The sequence below is a fragment of the Halichondria panicea genome, chromosome 15, assembly GCF_963675165.1.
Source record: "Halichondria panicea chromosome 15, odHalPani1.1, whole genome shotgun sequence".
Classification (NCBI taxonomy): domain Eukaryota; kingdom Metazoa; phylum Porifera; class Demospongiae; order Suberitida; family Halichondriidae; genus Halichondria; species Halichondria panicea.
In genome coordinates this window covers 5,561,933-5,580,603 of record NC_087391.1, presented here as the reverse complement: position 1 = coordinate 5,580,603, position 18,671 = coordinate 5,561,933, and the positions used below count along the sequence as shown (strand labels likewise).

Here is an 18,671-nt window from a genome sequence, read left to right as displayed (position 1 = left end):
TACAGGAAGAAGCTGTTGCAGAAACTTATAATCTATTTATTTATTATGCCTCGAGGCGTAGCCGCACGAGGGATACGGTAAAGCTGACTGTGTGTGTGTCTGTCTGTGTGTGTGTGTGTGTATTCCAGCTATAACTGCTCAACGGTTACAATGCGACGAAAACTAACAGCTTCTATAGGCTTCTAGCCACGTTCTCTTGGATTTTGATTCGTGGATTAGCAAACTAAAGCTTCTTTCTCGAGTTAGGGCTAGTTTGACTCACATTGTGAAGGCTGTTGCAGTCTCTTCAGAATCTTTCATAGCATCATCTGTTCGCACAAACTTTCTATTCAACTTATGAGTTAGCCTTGCACTTAAGCGCTAGCTTTTTGTTGGCTACAAGAGTTAGAAAGAGCTGCTAAAGAAGCTAGCTATTTTAGTAGCCATTGTTGATTGAACTTGCAGACACACCCCTATTCCTGGATGTAGATCTAATGCGCATGCGCGCTCAATACCACGTGTAAGATAATCCATTTTGCAGAATCAGAATCAATTTTCTTCTTTGTTGAGGTCCAGGTAAGCCACAAACCAACCTTTTCTACATTATTTTCAATTTGTATTATTGTTACTGTGTTTAATGTTCATTCAATTGCTAACACCTATTTTGTCAATTTGAAATCATAATTATTGCAAATTATTAACCTTTCTATAACACTCTAATACTTTTGAGCGAAAGCAAAAACATGGCGAGAGGCATTAGCACAGCGCCAGCTTGAACACTAGTTTATTTATTTATTAAGATGAATGAATGAAACATGAACAAAGATTAAATAATGAATAATGATAAATATTATAGTATACAGGTTCAGTTGTCTTGGCAAAGATCAATGCTGCTCTCAAAAGTGTACATCATCTCCTCCGCCTACATGAGAGATGGATATATAATATTACACTCATAGTTATAGTAATCATGAATTACTTCATCAAATGAAACTCCGTTGATGTCAGCAATCAGTCTTATGACACACTCTGGTATCAGCACGTTCATCACATAGTCAAAGTACTGCAGTGAAACCATGACAACAACGACAACACACACAATGGCTACATACCTTCATGCTCTGGGAGCAGAACACGTTGAGGACGTTAGTGTGTAGAGTTTCCAACTGCTCTTCATTAAACATGCTCGTATCCATTTGATATTTGAGCATGGCTGCATTGAGAACACATGCACACACATACAGAGCAATAGCACACGCACACTTCTATCACTATGACTATATACAACAAACACAGTATAACTACAGGGTATATGTCTATATAGCCTTTGTTTTTATCAAATTGGGCCCAATTAAGAGCATGCCATGGGTTACCGAACACATAAAACAAAAATACTCACATTTTTCAAATCCCAAATCCTTAGAATCACTTCCCTAATTCAACACACCTCTCTTTTTGGACCCCACCAGGTAGTCAGAGTGCCTCTGCGAGAGCAGCCTCCCCTTGAAGATATCGACAATCAGTGGTTTGCGTAGCCTGAGCCATTGAATGATCTTTGCCTGCGTCATGTCCTTTATTCGACTACAAACAGACAAAGAGTTGATAGAGATACAAGTACAACAGCTATAGACACGGGTTAGAGACACGGGTTAGAGGCACGGGTTAGAGACACGGGTTAGAGACACGGGCTATAGACACGGGTTAGAGGTGTTTTACTACTCAATGTTACTGACGTCTGAAGCCAGACAACAAGGATACTAGTAGTAGCAATCACCTGACTCCGTCCATGATTTGCTCCAGAGATAGCAGTGACTTAACCATCCTCCTCTTCTTCTTTTTGTTGCCTCCCTTCTGACTCCCGGTGACAATCACCTCCTCATCACTGGACACCAGAATACACACCTCTGTGTATAATACACAAGAACAGTCAATCAAAACATAATTATTGAACCATCATTGACAGCAATGCAAACTATACACATACGGGAAGGAAGGTAGCAAATACTTACAAATTTATTTAGTCAAAAATGCACAAAATCTTAAGATCATCATTCTTTACTATAAGGATAATTAGACACGCAGTACTTACACAGAGAATGACAGTACATACCTTCCATGTCACGAGCAGACAGTGACTCAGTACTAGAGGTGGTGGACACTGGGGGAGACTGAGCCCTCTGATTGGTGGTCGCATCCTCCAACACCTGTTCATTGCCATGGGAACAACCACCTCCTGTGACAGTGGTGATGTCTGTAATCGAGGGTATGGGAGTAAGGGGGAACGTCTCATCATTAGGGAATTCATCAGGATCACTAAACATCTGTGAGACTGGCTCTAGAGCGTTTGATTGCTTGTTACTAGACAATTTTTCGTTCTTTAAAACGAGAGATTTATGTTTAAGGCCGTTACTTCTGATAAGTTCGCTCACTGAATGTGCTTTAACGTTTCGAGATTTTGTATGCGATTTTGTATGCGATTGTCCTTTTATTCTGGTAGAATTTCTGGCATGTTTCTTGATGGGTGGGGGGTCAATGTCTAGAGGTGGGGTGAGATCATTGTCCTCGTTAGTGTCATTAATTGAAGGGACAACCTCGTTACAGGGCTGTGAATTGAAGTCAAATAAATCATCAAGAAAGTCTGCAGGTAAATTAGTCTCAGAATATAATGTCTGTGCCGTGACAGTAGCTGTTGCATCTTGAAGGGCTTTGTCAATCAGTGGCTGGTTAGATGGTACGGTTTGGGTTTTAGATTTACTCAACTTCTGCTTTGTTGCTTTTGAAGTGTTCTTTTTAGTTCGTCTTTGTTGGAGCCCGGCCATTGGTACCTCGGGGAAGGCCTCTCCTAACTCAGGGGGGTTTCCCGTCTCAGTGGGTCTGAAGTACGAGGCTATATCCAAGGCTACCTTGTGCTTGGGGGAAAGGATCTTAAGCACCTGTATATGAAGTATGTATGTGTGTGGTTATGATGCAAATTTCTGATAGAGCAAGCAATACTTGATTAAGTGGTGTACAAACTTTGAATATTCCAAGAGAGCTGAAAGGTTCACAACGGTCCACGTAGGCATGGAGACAATCTGGTAGCATCTTAAACGACTTATACCCTTGACCTACACAACAGAACAAAATGAGAGTGAAGCTTGTAACTTTCAGGATGACATTCTGTAGGAACACCAGTGTCACCTTGAGAGTGTGTGTTGAGGAAGGGCAGTACCCGTCTACCATGCTCGTTAGTGAAGGCAACGCACACAGGAGAAGCTCTCATGCCAGACTGGAGGGCAAGTCACTGATATCATATTTCCATACCAATACAGTCAGTGATACATGGCTCTAGCTCAACCGCACTAGTACCACTACCTACCTGGTTGGGCAGGAGAATGTGGACACGAGTGGAAGTTTTGAAAATGAATAGTCCTCTAAAACAAGAATCTGCAAAAGAATATTACATTGAGGGCCTAACACAACACAACTATATGGGTAGTACTTTTTCTGAACAGAAAATTCCCAGTGGAATCATGTTTTGTCGTGCCCTCTGTGACACCCTCAAAAGTTGCTCTGATATTGGCAGTGGATCGGTTGATCAGTATGTCGTGAACAGCTGCCAATAGTTCCTGTGTGTGCATGGGAGGAAGTATGTCTGGATCAAGGATACACCGTGAGCCGACTATGCTAATAGTTCCTGTGTGTGCATGGGAGGAAGTATGTCTGGATCAAGGATACACCGTGACCCGACTATGCGAATAATAGCAATACACATTTGCAACATGCTCAATGGTGCACCCCTCCCATACCTGATTGACCCTGTCAGTGAACCATTCGTATGGAGAGGGTTGAGTGCACAGCCTCGGGAGTATGTGAGTGTGCAGAATGAGCATGGAGTCATCACCCACCTGCAGGGAGAAGGTTACTGCATGGGAGACCTGCTCATGGCAGCACTCACCTTGACTAGCTGCTTTAGACTCACGTATCCAAGCTTTGCAGCCATTATTCACTGCATGGTGGCTTGCATGCAGCCCAATCTCCTCACTTATAAACTTTAAACTCTTACTGAAAAGTTCAAGGTTCAATTCAAAGTTAATAGTTCAAAGTTTAAACAGATTAATTCTTACCTCTATATGAAGCGCACCATTGCAAATTCTAAACAAGTTCTCTCCCTTGTACACTCTGTTTAAACCATCATGACGACTAGCAAAGAAAGAGAGAGGTCAAGGAAGGAAGCCACTTCAGCTGAGAAGCTATTGGAAGTCAGAGAAGCAATGAAAAGTAAGCCTGGACCTCACTAGTTTCGCAGGCCATACTGTACTTGATCTCACATGACACTAATCAGATTACATATTCACCCCCTCCAGCGGTGAGGGAGATATCTCAACTGTTGAACACTGGTCTGGACGATGAGACGCTGCGAGTGTGTGTACAGCTGCTGGAGGCCGGGGTGAACCCTGAGGCTCTGGCTACTGTGGTACAAGAGCTGAGAAGGGAGACAGGGAGAGTACAGGTGCGGGGGGGGTAGCGCTGGTGTGGGGGGAGGGGTAGTGCTGGTGTGGGGGGAGGGGTAGCGCTGGTGCGGGGGGAGGGGTAGCGCTGGTGTGAGGGGGAGGGGTAGCGCTGGTGCGGGGGGAGGGGTAGCGCTGGTGTGAGGGGGAGGGGTAGCGCTGGTGCGGGGGGGAGGGGTAGCGCTTCGTGTCTAAAAACTGTTTAATATTGTAACCACACATGCACACACATCACAGAGAGAAGACAACAAGTCAAGATAACACAGAACTCTGAACATTTTATGTACAATAACCGCTTCTGTCATGTTACGTTCTTACTTTATGAACTTATTTTTAACCTTTCATGATTCTGAACAGTTGCTGTTGCAAATTGGAATTAGAAGATAATCATTATTCTATAAATGGAGTTAGCCAACAGTAGCTAGTTTGTGTTGTTTCCTAGGTAACAGTATCTGTGTGTCAGCTTGCAGCGACTTGCTGTCCAATACATCAGCTTGTCTGTCTGCAGCGTCCTGTGTGGTGTGTGTGGGTGAGTGTGTGGGTGGTAGTATAGGAATTATGAAAAGTTTGTGTGAGTGTTAAGAGAAACAAGAAAAATCAACCACTTCCTCGGTGTATCAGTGATGACAGAATGAGTAGCTCTATAGGTACCTCCCCCTTCCTCCTCATACCTTGATCTTCCAGGCCATTCTAATGTCCCTGCGATGAGTCATGAAGGCAGTAGCTCGACAGCTGTTGGCTAGAGAGCCCACACGTCCCGTCCTCCCCACGCGGTGGAGGTAATCAGGTAAGTTGGTGGGGAAATCAAACTGTACCACATGATTCACCTGTAAGAGACAAGGAGATACACAGTCTGTGTGTACATGTAGGTAGGAGCTGTAGCACAGTTGCTAATGTACAGTGCACAATCGATGATTATCTACACACCACAAGCAGGTCTACATCCTCTAGCTTACACTGGTGGAGTCGATGCCACGAGATGCAATGTCTGTACTCACTAACACTCGAGCACTGCCCTCGGAAAACTCCCTCAGGAGATGTCGTCTGTCCTGCACAATGTCATCATAACAAAGATGAAAGAGTGGAGAAGAAAGGGCAAGAGAGCGTGGGATAATTGGATGATAGGTGAAGCTAGCTTACTTGTGGAGCAAATCCTCCGTGTAGTTTAACCACTGATACATTGTGCTCTTTGAGATAACGAGATGTCCAATCACACGATGATACAGTGTTGCAGAATACCATAAACACATCCGTTGGGTAGTCTTCTATCAGGGACACAAGTTTCTCTGTGCAATGAAATAATTATATAACAGGTTGAGGTAACAATTGAAATTGGAACAATGATACTAAAGTTATGACAGCTTCCCCCTGTTTAATCAATGGCTCCCGGAACTCTTTCAGTCGCCATTAACTTGAGTTCCGTGAATCTAATTTCAATAATTTTCTGATTTTCTGAAAGCTTACAGTGAGACCTATCAAATGGTACCATCAATGTTCATATTCGGGAGATGAAAGAATTTGTTAATTTCGGCCCAATACCATGGATTATAGCCCATGGTCCAAAGGCGAAAAATGCCAAATTATGGTCCGAACAAAATTTGGGATTTGAACACATCATTTGAAAGGTATCTTTCTAAGCTTTCAGAAAATCATAAACATTTTGAAATTGGATCATCAGAACTAAAGTTATGGTTGTTAAAAGATATTCTGTTTAATCAATGGAAGTCTTTCAGGCGCCATAACTTAGAGTTTCATTAATTTCAATTAGGTATCTTTCTAAGATTTATATACCTGCTTTTTCATTTTGTGCAGTTCTGATGAAAGTTTGTTGAATATTCGGAAGGATTTGGTGCACATGTTTGGTGCTCACTTTTTTCAAATTCTGCAAAAACAAACAGTAAATGAAAGAACAAAACTAACCACAATCTTACCGGGACAAGTGACTCAATCTTCTTGACTACAGGTTGGGAGAGAGTAGCTCCCACTACAGTGACCTGTGCATCCTCACTAATTACAGGGACAGCCGAGGGTTTCGTACTGCGAAGTTTGATTGTATTGACGACTTTGAGCGTTTCTTCGATGAACGATCTGTCAAATAGTGTGTCTGCCTCGTCAATCACGAGATGGGAGAGATCAGACAACCACAGTCGCTCCTCTTTCTGATAGCGCAGAAGAGAACTAGGTGTGGCTACAGCTAGGTCCACTGGATGAAGGAGGGCATCTTTGATGAACCTCTGCACAAAACAAAATACGATAGTTTATTCAGTAATGAGCATAATAATTGGAAATTAATGATATACACACCCTCTTGACTCCTCCGATTAGCCCCACTGCTCTGAATCGTGCCTTATGACAAAGTGACTTGGCAACACTCAGAACTTGAGCAGCCAGGTCTCGTGATGGCAGGAGGATTAGAGCTCTAGGGCGTCTCAATCTAGGGACAAGACCACACACTTCCTCTTCATCTCGTAGCCGACTAATTAGAGGAGCAAGGTAAGTCAGCGTCTTACCAGAACCTGAGGGGAGGGAGTGGTTCATAATAAACAAGATTATAAGTGATGAAGTTACCAGTTTCAGAGGCAATAAGGACATTTTTTCCTCGTGCAATTTTTGGAATAGCGAGCATCTGGATGACAGTGGGCTGGCTGACCCCTGACCCCTCCAGAGCTGCTACCACGTCAGACCGTAGAGACAGCTCTGAGAAACTGTGTACCACACGAGAGTTGCCCAATTGTGTCAGAGCTGGGTGCTGGGGGATACAACAGCTATTCTTATTTTTGTTTATTAATAAATTGTGGTTTTTACCTTGGATTGCGGTTTTATGATGATTGTATCCACCATTTGAGGGGCTGGGTTTACCGCTCTTGCTTTAGGAGCTGCCCTCGGCCTCAGTTTAGGCTTTATCACAACACGAAGCTTCTGCATTCTCCAAAGACAAAGTTGTACACACAGTTTCAAGCTAAGTCCACGTGGGTAATGAATGCACTCTATTTAGAAAACGTTGTTATGATGCGCATTATCTAGAATCACTACAGTTGTAAATGCGCTCTATTTGGAGAGCTTTGTTATAGAAAATGGACAAGCTTGCTAGAACTCAGAGCCTCAGTAGCGACACAAGGAACGCCTGTACGATGATTCATCCAACCATCACGCCCTTCTTAGACCAGTGCTTTGCAGATATGGCTCTCAATTCACAGGGAGGCATTCTGGAGGTCTCAAAACCGAAATCTAGGTGAGGTAGATTGTGATAATCGATGATATTAAATGATATTGCATTTAATTGCAGTTGTATGGAGCATGTTAACGAGCGTACGTGTGACAGGTTTACTCTGGGTATACCTTACTGTGGCTCTCAAGTGTATTGTAAGTGGCTGTACTCATTCAATTGAAGGCCTCCGGTAAAAAGTTATAAACTGTGTATTTTGCGGAAACGGAAGTCATTGATTGCGAACTTTGACCTTTGTTAAAAATGAGCGTAAGTCTCTAACTAGATGGCCTATTGCAGTTAGTGCAGCAATCCACACACATAGCGTTTAATTTCCATTTGAGACCTTCAATAATTATTTATCACCGCTATTTGATGATTTCTCTGCTGCTGTTTCAGGGGAGGTGGTGTTTGATCGCCGTCACCTTGACGACCCCCCTGATGTCATATTCAGTGCTGAAGATGATGAATTAAACTTTGACCCTGATATTGAGAAACTCACAGTATGTTGAATATTACGCTAATACATATTTACAGTAGCAAGTGATGGGTGGTCTTTGTCTACATTTTCGGCCCTGTAAATTCAGATTTAATACTGCATTTTCGGCCCTGTGTGCACAAAGCATAGTACACGCCCCCTCCACCCCTCCACCCATACACACACAGACCCTGGCCAGATGGAGTAGGGGAAATTCCTGCTCGTTGTGCTCCCTGCTGGAGGAGCTGCTCTCGGAGTACAAGTCCCATCATCGCCTCATAGTAGAGCAACAACAGAGACTAAAGTTTGAGCTCTCCACTCTAGAAGGCGGTGACTGTTTCTCCAATGTGGACGTACACTGTACAAAGCCTTCAGACAAAGTGAGAGGCTCTACTTATATTATTATTATTATCCTATTTATTGTTGCAGCAATGTTTCGAACCAGTGACAAAGTTCTATATTCTTCTCTCAGTGGATTTTTCTTCCATACCAGCCTACCTGACAAAGGTAAGCCACCCCTCACCCCCCACCCCTCACCCCTCACCCCTCACACCTCACCCCCACCCCCCACCCCTCACACCTCACCCCCACACCTACTGTGTACTGGTGCTCACTATAGAACAACCCTGGGAATGATGAGGCTGCTCTGCTGATCACCTACCATCCACCAGTAGGCTCCAAAGTCACCACTTCCTTGTTCCTGTCACCAAGAGTGGAAAAGTATGCCAAACAAATAATTATCCTCATATCATTCTAGTCAAGTACATGTATTCTATTGTGTACTTATTGGTAACTAAGTCCTTATGCCCCACCTTCTCTAGGATGCTTGGTGGGAGCCATCAGATTCGTCTGCCCTCGTGGGGGGGAGAGAGGACCTCCCACATTATAGACTATGTAGACGTGGTGCAGCGAATACTACAAGAGAAGGTCCAGTCAATTGTACAGAGCTATATCATGAGGAAGGAGTGTGTGGCTGCTTTCCTGAGTGTGTTTGGTCAGTCTGTGCTGGAGTACGACACTGAGGACTTTAAAATGATGTCATATCTGTTTGAGCTACAAGGATTCTCTTTCATAGCCAGATGTGAGTATGCACAGATCTTGTATAGTGAACCTAATCTCTAGCATTGTTTCACGAGTCCTTCTGGCAACTCTATAAAATTGCTACCCTCCCACACACACAGTTTCCTTCTCTGATTCTTTCCCTCAAGAGAAGCCCACACTGTTCCTACAGTCTGTGTACCATCGCTTCCACAGCATGCCCTGTCAGTCTGAGATCAGTGACTACCCGTACAGCCCTCGCTGGAGTGTGGATGAGCTGGTAGACAGAATGAGGTACGTGACGAACAGCTAACCATCTCTTGGACAATGTGCTTTACTTCTTCTCCACTATATATCCCCCACACATACACACACATGCAGAGAGTACATCGGGTCTATAGCAGTTGACTTTATGGAACTGTCTAAAACCAAGGGAGAATGCTTGTAATATATAATTATAGGAACTCTGTTTTTAGACAATGCTATTCAGCTATTCATTATTATAATGTATATACCTGTGTGATATTCAATGGTTTTTCAAACGTTTTTAATAACTCACTGAACATTGTGTAAAATTAATAAACAATTGAATGCATGACAATGTAATGGATAATGATTATAAAATGATAGAAATGAGATAATATTGTTAATGATGCTCAGAATAGTCACTTTCATCGTCCTCAACAAGGCTGTGATGAGATGAGCGAGAGGAATGATCTGAGTGGTGATCGGAGTGGTGATCAGAATGGTGATCAGAGTGGTGATCAGAGTGGTGATCTGAGTGGTCAGAGTGTTCGGAATGATGATCAGAGTGATGATCGGAGTGGTCAGAATGATCCGAGTGACTTTCGTCATGTTCACTGTGTTCATCTTCACTTTCATCATGTTCCTCATCTTCATCATGATCGTCCTCATCTTCATCATGATCGTCCTCGTCTTCGTCATGATCGTCCTCATCTTCATCATGATCGTCCTCGTCTTCGTCATGATCGTCCTCATCTTCATCATGATCGTCCTCATCTTCATCATGATCGTCCTCATCTTCATCATGATCGTCCTCATCTTCATCATGATCGTCCTCATCTTCATCATGATCGTCCTCGTCTTCGTCATGGTCATCTTCATCTTCATCATGATCGTCCTCATCTTCCTCGTGGTCGTCCTCATCTTCATCATGGTCGTCCTCATCTTCCTCATGGTGATCATCATCTTCGCTTTCATCATGGTGGTCATCATCATCTTCGCTGTGGTGGTCATGGTGGTCATCATCATCATGGGTCTCATCAGTATGTTCATCCTCACTGTGTTCATTCAAATGATTGTCCTCATCGCTATGTTCGCTGTGCGTATGTTCACTTCCTGTATGACTGCTGTGCGTATGTTTGCTTCCTGTGTGCGAATGTTCACTTCCTGTATGCGTATGTTCACTTCCTGTGTGCGTATGCTTGCTTCCATGACTGCTGTGCGTATGTTCGCTTTCTGTGTGCGTATGCTTGCTTCCATGACTGCTGTGCGTATGTTCACTTCCTGTGTGCGTATGCTTGCTTCCTGTATGACTGTCTTTAGATGAATGGCTCTTAGTGTGTGAATGACTGGAATGCTTCGATATCTTGCTTGATAGAAGGCTACTCAGTTTGCTGCTCAATATCGACGCAATGCTCTTGTGATCTTTAGATTTGATGCTGTGTGAACTGTGACTGTGTAGAGATTTGATTGAATCACTGTGATGTTTGTGTTTCTCATGCTTCCCATCATCACTGGACCGGCTTGAATGATCAGCTTCTTTAAATTTATCATCTCGTTTGTGTTCGTCATCTTCATCTTTATCATCTCCATGGCCACCACTCTTGTGTCCGCCACCGCCTCTATGTCCGCCACTATGTCCACCACTCCTGTGGCCACCACTCCTGTGGCCACCACTTTTGTGTCCACTACTCTTGTTTCCATGTCCTCTCGATGCTTTGGGACGACTGCTCACTCTTACTTTACCTCCACCACTCCTCTTCACAGGTCCTTTGTCTCTCATTGGTTTGTTAGTGCGATTCTTCGGTGGTCTGAGCTGCTTCCCAATGGGTTGTCTGAGTTCTTTTCCAATGGGTTGTCTGGGCTGCTTTCCAATTGGTTGTCTGGGCTCTTTTCCAATGGGTTGTCTGGGCTGCTTTCCAATTGGTTGTCTGGGCTCTTTTCCAATGGGTTGTCTGGGCTGCTTGCCACCTAGTTTGCCTCCGGTACCACTTTTCTTCTGCATTGGTTCTTTCGAGGTTGGATTGTTAGATTTTCCAATTGGCCCAGTAGCTCGTTTCTTGGGACCTTTCCTCTTGCCAGTAACTCTTCCTGCCATGGGACGACCGTTACCAGCTGCTTTTCTTGGGCCCAGTAATGGTGACTTCTTTTTCATGGCAGCCATAAAATTCTGCATTAAATATAATAAATAATAGAGATCGAGTATCATGCAGAGTGATATAACAGCTAGCTTAGTACACACTTTACACACACCTCTGGGATATCCTCACTGCTACTCGTGTAGTTGAAATCGTGCTTGTCAGTGTCAGAAGATGAAGACACCACTGCAATCAAAAGTCATAATTATTAAATATCTATGACACATATACACACACCTAAAACTTTGGGTGGCAACATGGGAGCTAGTCTGCCCGGTGCCCTTTGACCCTCCTCCATCACTTTTAGGGCTTCTGCCATCGTCATCTCCTCTTGAATCATAAGTCCCTTCATAGCCAGTAAAGCTGTATATATATTGCAAACACTCACACACACATTCTGTAAGCATACTCAAACGTATTACCTGCCCTCTTTTTTTGCACGAGACGTTGTTTCTTTCGTTCTGTTTTCATGGTCAATCTTTTCCGGGCTTTTCTTTGCCGTTTCCATCTACACAGCAAGATCACACAGGGCAGTAGGGGCAGGTAGAGAAAGAACGACATCCCAAGCAGAAAGTGGAGTGTAGAGCTTCTCTGCTTTCTGCAAAATGAGTTAGCTATAGAAGTGGTCTTGGAGGTAGATATATAAACTTACTTCCAAGTGTGATCCAAGTTGGCTGTTCCCAGTATGATTCCAGCCACGTCAAACTGTCGTCCATCTGTTCTCCTACAACATATGTGACAACAGAGCAGCTTTATCATTCCCAGAGCCATCAGAAACGTCACGATTGTAAATAGAGCTTTGTACGGGTCCTTGAAAGTATCAGTGAACCAACAGTGATAACACGGGGCAGTGAAAATCACACTGCTGTTGTGGATTGGTTGGATTATCCTCTCAGCAGAACATCCAACACTGGCTGTCAGATTGCCCAAAATCTTAGCCTTGCACTATATGTACATGTATGTATGCATGAATTATCATTACATGACAATACTGTATGGGCTGAATATCTATAACTTACGTCACAGTCGCACATCCCATCAGGGCAGTACACGCAGCCTTCTGACGTGTCAAAGTTCACGATCTTAATGCCCAGTACCTTCCCATTATTATCACTCAGTAAAACTATACAAACAAAACGTAAGAGAAGGTGAGTACGCAGTCAATAAATACAGAGACTGTATATAGTTACGTACTTGTGCAGTTGTGGCTGAAGTCAATATTGAGTGAGGAGGAGATCTCAAATAGAAAGGTTTCTTGCTGCCGAGGTGTTATAGTCTTTCTCTTCTCGGCTATAGGTATAATTCCATCTGTGCAGTCGTCAATGGAAACCTGCAGGAAAAAAGGATTCATTTCACTAGCCTATAGAAATTTAGGGGGGAGGGGTGTGTGTGCGAATAAGCTGAATTTAAGCTGACAATTCACAGAGGGGGTGAGCCCCCCCCTTACAATGAAGCCTTGGTAATGCACAGTGTATCACTTACTGAGTATGAGGAGGTAATGGATCCTGTGTTTTGAACAGTGACTGAGAGAGAACTGGATCCAGCCAGGGCAAGAAAATCTTCTACAATCGCCTCAACAATTCTTCCAGGGCTCCTGAGTATAATTGATTATGAAATTGTCCGTTGCTCCATTACAAGGAACTTACAATTTGTTCACAAATGAGATGGATGCTGCAGTGAACTCCAGAGTGACAAGACTCTTATGAATGTGATCTGATCGGTAAAGGAGGTTGATCCCTTCGCTTGTTTGTATGAATCCTCGATGGTCACCATAAAATGTTGGGAAGTAGTGGGACCTCACACCACCCTTCTCCAAGTCCTGTACAGTCAGAGCACATCATTATGTAGCTCTATTGATACAACTGTACATGTATAAAACCATACCCTCGCTGTTTTGAGAACTGTCCTGGGTGTGAATATGAAACACCTGTTGAAAGTGGAGCACAAATAATTATACGTAATCATGCAATTTATTCGATGGACTTACGATCCTGTTTTCTGCAGACATCTGTTTGGCTGTTTAATGATGGTTACGTCTCTCACTCCTATTTTGTTGCATGACTCACCAGTAAAGTCAAACATGTGCTTGTCAATGATCAAGTTAACGTCTTGTTTGGGGACCTATATACGTACAATTGTTAAACAAACTGTGTAATTGAGCTCCAATATATATATAGAGTACTCACATCTTTCTCCTTTTCTTTGTAGAATGGATTGCTGTAGTAACTGTAGGAGATCTTCCTATTGGGAAAAATGAAATACTTTGTCTTGAGATTAGCGAATGATGATGTGGTAGCAAAGTCCCCCTGCCACTCGGCCTTGATCTAATGATATAATGAACAGTATACCACCATCTAATATTACAGTTGTGAGAATGAGCGTACCTCAGGTCCAGAGCTGGTGCCTGGTTTTTGTCTGTTAGTATTGTCACCTATCCTCTCAGGCCCGATAATAGCATAGCCAACAGTGTGCCACACCTCTTTAGGTACAACCTTAGTAGAATCGCTTATTTCAGAATCGCTTGCTTCAGAATCACTCTCTACTGTCGTCTGCTGTATGTAGCTTAACTGTTGAACTGTCACATTGATGCGGTACAGCACATGGGGATCACCAATGTCATACACACGCCACCTGGAAAAAAGACGAAGTTTTTAAACAGTCAGTGAAACGATAGCTTACCAGAGGGGATCGTTGTAGGCACAGATGGCCATAACATTGCTTCTTGTCCATTCTGATGTCTCTGCATATTCGGTATCATGGCCTCTCTTATAGTTCCATGCTGCATCGCCACGAACCTCTGGCCATCTTTCCCCCTCTGTCGGCTCACAACAATAGCCCTACATGTATTATAAGTTATAAACTCAAAGAGCATTGTCTGTCTGCCTTACATTTTCTTTCACTGTCTGGTAGCCGGGGCATTTTTTCAATTCACTCCACACGCAAGTTGCATCATCATTAGTCGTCCTAAACGCTCCAACCCACGCATTTACTGTCCATTTGTGAGCAGCTTCAAACGGACCGTGATTGACAGCTTGCTGCATACAAAGTGCTGTTAGTACTCAATCAGCTACTTTATATAATATCACCTTCAATAGTTTCAATGGATAAGCGACATAGACGTCTGATTTGGTAACGACTATCCGAAGTGGTTTCGTGAGTTGCTTCCTGCTACGAATTAACTGTCCATCTTCACTGGGCTTGCTTTCTTCAACATGTTTAATGGTTGCATATATAGTACCCGATTCACCCTGCAATGAACAAATCAGTGAATTTATTGGATCTATCATCAGCTTACATACCTGGCCGCTCTGCACTGCTAAACTGACGACAAATTTTTGGCTGCAAGATTCTCCCTCTGCAGACATAGGCTCAGAGTTGGCAGTGGTCCTGGAGCATGCTTGTATCTCACTGGAGGCTATCAAGCTTGCAAGGCTCCCGTCCAAACTGAATACTGCAAAAAGTATCCAGCCTAGGCCAAAAATATGCAGCCCCATATCATAAATCTCAGCACCATTGCAGCTGCAGAGACTGAGAGTTGTCTCTAAAATAACGTAAGTAGCCAACATGACATAGCGTTATTTTAGAGACAACTCGGCCTGGGGACGAGGCTAGGGCTAGTGTGGTGCGAGACTGAGAAATGGCTGCTCCTGATGAGTTCAAGGTGTGTGTCGAATCTCTCCACACCAACCAGATTAGGGAGATCAACTATGAGGGAGAGGAGATACTACAGGAGTGAGTGATTATACTAGACAATGATCCTATCCCACTGCACATGTTGCAGGAAGACCACTGTGTCGCAGAAGTTGACGGAACTTGCTCAACGAGTGGATTTCACCGATTCTATTGACAGGAAAGAATTGGAACCTCCACCGAAAAAAAGTGCTCAAAAATGGCCGTGGGAATTGCCACATTCAAAACTCAAGTAAGAATAAATTATCTGGCCTTCTACACACACACACACACACACACACACACACACACACACACACATGTACTTTCAGACAAGCCCTCACTGAGATTAGCGTACTCTCTGACGTCCTCCAAATCATCCAACACCACCGCCAGTATATAGCGCTTGATCCAGTCCTCTCCAACCCCACAACCGCCCCCTCACCTGTACAACAGTACATTGTTAAGAAAAAGTCACTGGAAAAAGCCGGTAAAATTTTGCAGGCAGGGACAGCCACGCTCTCAAAGAGCTCTACTCGAGGAGAAGTGGAGTTCCACCAGGCCCTCTCCAATATGAGGAAGAGGTGGCGACTGAGACGATTGCCCAGTGGTGTCATAGTGGGAGACCTGGGCTATCATTCAGGTACCTGACCAGTGATTGCTTTCGGGTCAAAATTTTCAATTTTAGGTACTTTTTCTGAAATGGGTGTACATTGTACACTCAGAGAAGTGATGATGACATGATATTCTTTATACAATTGTGTTTGTCGTCCCCTGTAGCTGGTTCGTACAAAAGACCTGTGTTCTTTGAGGTGCGTAAGAGAGAGGGTGGGGGTGTGGTCGAGGTGGTGGTCCCCCAGGAGCTGAGGGGGAAGAGTGAGATTGCTGTGTTCTTGTCACCACAGCCTGTGGAAGGTTAGTATGGTACTATGTGCAATAGCTACGTATGTACGTACAGCTTCCTCTCTTTGAGATGCAAAATCATCAAGGCAAATAATTTTAATTTAGCATCAATCTCTTAGTTTAGTACGTGAAATTCATCGTTCTAGAGTCAATTGGCAAGTTTCCCTCATGGCATATGCTACCCCACACCCACACACACAGAGCTTCCCGACCTGTCGTCCCTGTCACCCACCCACATCGACCGTCACGCCCATGAGCAGAGGAGGGGCCTACCAGAATGGGAGGTGAAACTACTGGAGGCTCAGAACGTGCTCTTCAATCAGGAGCTGTTCTCAATAGTAGGTCAAGTGTACTGTGTGTAGATTCTATTTCTGCTTTTTTCTATAGATTGCTAAGGAGGCATACAACCAAAAACCAACAGTGCAACACAAAGTGTCCTCAAACAAGATCAATGTTCTGGTACGTAATTTTAATAATCTGCTAATCAATCATGTATGTGCTACACACATTAGCTGAGTCCCCAGTGCTGGTTGTCTGTTCTTCACGTCCACGAGTACGATAATGGCACCTCCCAACCCTCCCCCCTCCCACACACTCCACACTGGTCACTGGTGGTGGCTCTGAAGCAGCTACTCAGAGAAAAGCAACGCAAGGTACTGACAATTAATCGTTGTGCTGTACCTCTCACCTTACCTTCTATAGTTGAACATCTTTCAACAGCCATTAACTTTAGTTCTGATGATCCAATTTCAAAATTTTTATGATTTTCTGAAAGCTTAGAAAGAGACCTTTCAAATGATGTGTTTTAATCCAAAATTTGGTTGGGGCCATAATTTCTCATTTTTCCCTTTGGACCATGGGCTATATATAATCCATGGTATTTGGCCGAAATTGACAAATTCTGTCATCTCCTAAATATGAACGTTGATGGTACCATTTGAAAGATCTCTTTCTAAGCTTTCAGAAAATCACAAAAGCAGTGAAATTGGATCCACGGAACTCAAGTTATGGCAACTGAAAGATTTCTCGAACTAAAACCAAATTTTAATTTGTTTTTCGCAGTATTTGTTATAATATTTTTGCTGTACCCCCCTAGGCCCTGTACTCTGTTAGTTACATGTACACTGTATATGCAACCGTTGTGATGGCCTTTTTAATCAGATGCTGTGTACAGGTTGATGTTAAGTGATGCGTGACTCTTACTGATAACACAGGTGTCCACATTGAGCAAGCCCCAACCTTCCACTGTTGGATTCTCAGCCCAGACTAAGCTCAGCAGTGCTAGTGTGGTCCCCTGTAGGGAGGGAGACATCAAAGGCATTACCACTGAGTGAGTGCACTGTGACTATATTATTGAGTGGCTAGCTTGTATCATTCGTTCTGTTTTAGGAGTGGGGTTTTTAAACTGTTTTTGGACAAGGCACAACATTCCTGCAATGAGGAGCTGTAAGTTCTGTTTGGGTGTGGCTATCCACAGTACAGTATTTTGATCAGTCTGGTTCCCCTGTATTAGTGTTCATGGATGGATGTCTGAGCTGTGCTCTAGCTGTGATGACCCTCTACTGAGGGTGACCTGGCTGCCTAGTCAAAGTCTCATCAGAACAGAGTACACTCTCTCACTTGCCAGCCCCTCAGAACCATCACAAAGGTACCACTGCTTTGTATTGACTTGTGTTAGTATGTTCTCTTAATTAACAGAGGTGTTGTGATAGTGACGCTGACGGTGGACAAATTCACTTTGAAGAAACTTGATGGCAATGAGTTCCTATACAACATGGACAAGGATCGCTTCATGTGTGCCTTAAAGCATCAGGTACTGAGATAGATAATAATTCACCTGCTATTCCATAACTTTGCCTGGCTGCCCATAACTTAAGCATGGAACTCTTTATTACTTTGTGTGTAAATTTAACATCATAGACACGCAATTTTAACTGTGTATACCCGTGATTTTGATGCCCTACAGATTCTGCTACACCAGGGCCAAGTGGCACGTTCAGTGGCTAGTGATCTGAAGTGGGTGATTCTACAGACATTTGATCGACCGCTCCTCTCTTCCTCTCTGCTCCAGACCAGCCACGACTATCTGATGGCCTGCAGTCTCTCTCTACAGTCACCAGACGCTCACAAGTCAGCACACACACACGCACCACACATACACCACACCCTACCCACCCACACACACACACACACCATACCCGCCCACGTCTGTCCTAATAATAATTATATTTATTTCCTATCACTACAGGAAGCTTGATGTCCTGTTCCAATGGAGTGGTGTGTCTGTGAGTGTGACACACTTTGCTAGCAATCCAGTGACTACAGCTGAGGCCATTGACACTATAGCTCCCATCACTAGCACCTTGAACCTTGGCCCACAATATGGACAAACCTTTCAACAGAGATTTAGTAATCTACTCAACTCACTAACAAATTAATTAATGATTATAATTTATGTTGTATAAATAATTATTTCCCCTCTATATTATTTTCTAAGGATTATAAATTATACATTGTACAGTAAATTT

General features: G+C 43.6%; 6 protein-coding genes across 9 annotated transcripts; 3 read left to right on the top strand and 3 right to left on the bottom strand.

Annotated features, from left to right (window-relative positions):
• Positions 1 to 43: 43 nt before the first annotated feature.
• On the bottom strand, positions 44 to 4,037 carry LOC135349302 (uncharacterized). Of its 4 annotated transcripts, none has more exons than XM_064547824.1 (12): positions 3,917 to 4,037; positions 3,768 to 3,866; positions 3,461 to 3,587; positions 3,338 to 3,405; positions 3,160 to 3,247; positions 2,974 to 3,086; positions 2,090 to 2,912; positions 1,754 to 1,883; positions 1,427 to 1,560; positions 1,092 to 1,192; positions 959 to 1,042; positions 44 to 901 (listed from the first exon to the last, which is right to left on the bottom strand). In XM_064547824.1, exons 1-12 carry the CDS (start codon positions 3,959 to 3,961, stop codon positions 845 to 847), a joined length of 1,869 nt encoding a protein of 622 aa, XP_064403894.1. In that variant the 5' UTR covers positions 3,962 to 4,037; the 3' UTR covers positions 44 to 844. The 4 variants fall into 4 exon arrangements, 3 of the variants coding, with proteins under 3 accessions (XP_064403894.1, XP_064403895.1, XP_064403896.1); XM_064547825.1 differs by having other exon boundaries at positions 2,995 to 3,086; XM_064547826.1 differs by lacking the exon at positions 3,917 to 4,037 and having other exon boundaries at positions 3,461 to 3,655; positions 3,768 to 3,863.
• Positions 4,038 to 4,067: 30 nt separating this feature from the next.
• LOC135349326 (mitotic-spindle organizing protein 1-like) lies at positions 4,068 to 4,856 on the top strand. The gene is made up of 3 exons (XM_064547851.1): positions 4,068 to 4,239; positions 4,326 to 4,471; positions 4,707 to 4,856. Exons 1-3 carry the CDS (start codon positions 4,155 to 4,157, stop codon positions 4,728 to 4,730), a joined length of 255 nt encoding a protein of 84 aa, XP_064403921.1. The 5' UTR covers positions 4,068 to 4,154; the 3' UTR covers positions 4,731 to 4,856.
• LOC135349310 (uncharacterized) lies at positions 4,733 to 7,483 on the bottom strand. Its single transcript, XM_064547836.1, has 9 exons — positions 7,275 to 7,483; positions 7,038 to 7,218; positions 6,774 to 6,985; positions 6,401 to 6,703; positions 6,261 to 6,351; positions 5,610 to 5,755; positions 5,426 to 5,518; positions 5,141 to 5,296; positions 4,733 to 4,981 (listed from the first exon to the last, which is right to left on the bottom strand). Exons 1-9 carry the CDS (start codon positions 7,392 to 7,394, stop codon positions 4,877 to 4,879), a joined length of 1,407 nt encoding a protein of 468 aa, XP_064403906.1. The 5' UTR covers positions 7,395 to 7,483; the 3' UTR covers positions 4,733 to 4,876.
• Positions 7,484 to 7,493: 10 nt separating this feature from the next.
• Positions 7,494 to 9,765, top strand: LOC135349315 (BRISC and BRCA1-A complex member 2-like). The gene is made up of 9 exons (XM_064547840.1): positions 7,494 to 7,701; positions 7,756 to 7,832; positions 8,074 to 8,177; positions 8,341 to 8,532; positions 8,582 to 8,659; positions 8,772 to 8,872; positions 8,974 to 9,233; positions 9,334 to 9,484; positions 9,572 to 9,765. The coding sequence occupies exons 1-9, from the start codon at positions 7,544 to 7,546 to the stop codon at positions 9,636 to 9,638; spliced, it is 1,188 nt and encodes a 395-aa protein (XP_064403910.1). The 5' UTR covers positions 7,494 to 7,543; the 3' UTR covers positions 9,639 to 9,765.
• A 71-nt stretch (positions 9,766 to 9,836) lies between these two features.
• Positions 9,837 to 15,200, bottom strand: LOC135349278 (uncharacterized). The gene is made up of 17 exons (XM_064547785.1): positions 14,871 to 15,200; positions 14,658 to 14,819; positions 14,460 to 14,606; positions 14,251 to 14,408; positions 13,956 to 14,202; positions 13,758 to 13,895; positions 13,559 to 13,692; positions 13,456 to 13,498; positions 13,218 to 13,390; positions 13,054 to 13,165; positions 12,766 to 12,901; positions 12,591 to 12,694; positions 12,224 to 12,516; positions 11,994 to 12,169; positions 11,809 to 11,934; positions 11,687 to 11,757; positions 9,837 to 11,603 (listed from the first exon to the last, which is right to left on the bottom strand). The coding sequence occupies exons 1-17, from the start codon at positions 15,135 to 15,137 to the stop codon at positions 9,837 to 9,839; spliced, it is 4,254 nt and encodes a 1,417-aa protein (XP_064403855.1). The 5' UTR covers positions 15,138 to 15,200.
• LOC135349304 (mediator of RNA polymerase II transcription subunit 17-like) lies at positions 15,162 to 18,668 on the top strand. The gene is made up of 13 exons (XM_064547829.1): positions 15,162 to 15,303; positions 15,353 to 15,493; positions 15,573 to 15,883; positions 16,021 to 16,155; positions 16,345 to 16,481; positions 16,531 to 16,602; positions 16,656 to 16,796; positions 17,358 to 17,473; positions 17,533 to 17,589; positions 17,657 to 17,791; positions 17,842 to 17,956; positions 18,110 to 18,273; positions 18,392 to 18,668. Exons 1-13 carry the CDS (start codon positions 15,209 to 15,211, stop codon positions 18,579 to 18,581), a joined length of 1,809 nt encoding a protein of 602 aa, XP_064403899.1. The 5' UTR covers positions 15,162 to 15,208; the 3' UTR covers positions 18,582 to 18,668.
• Positions 18,669 to 18,671: the final 3 nt, after the last annotated feature.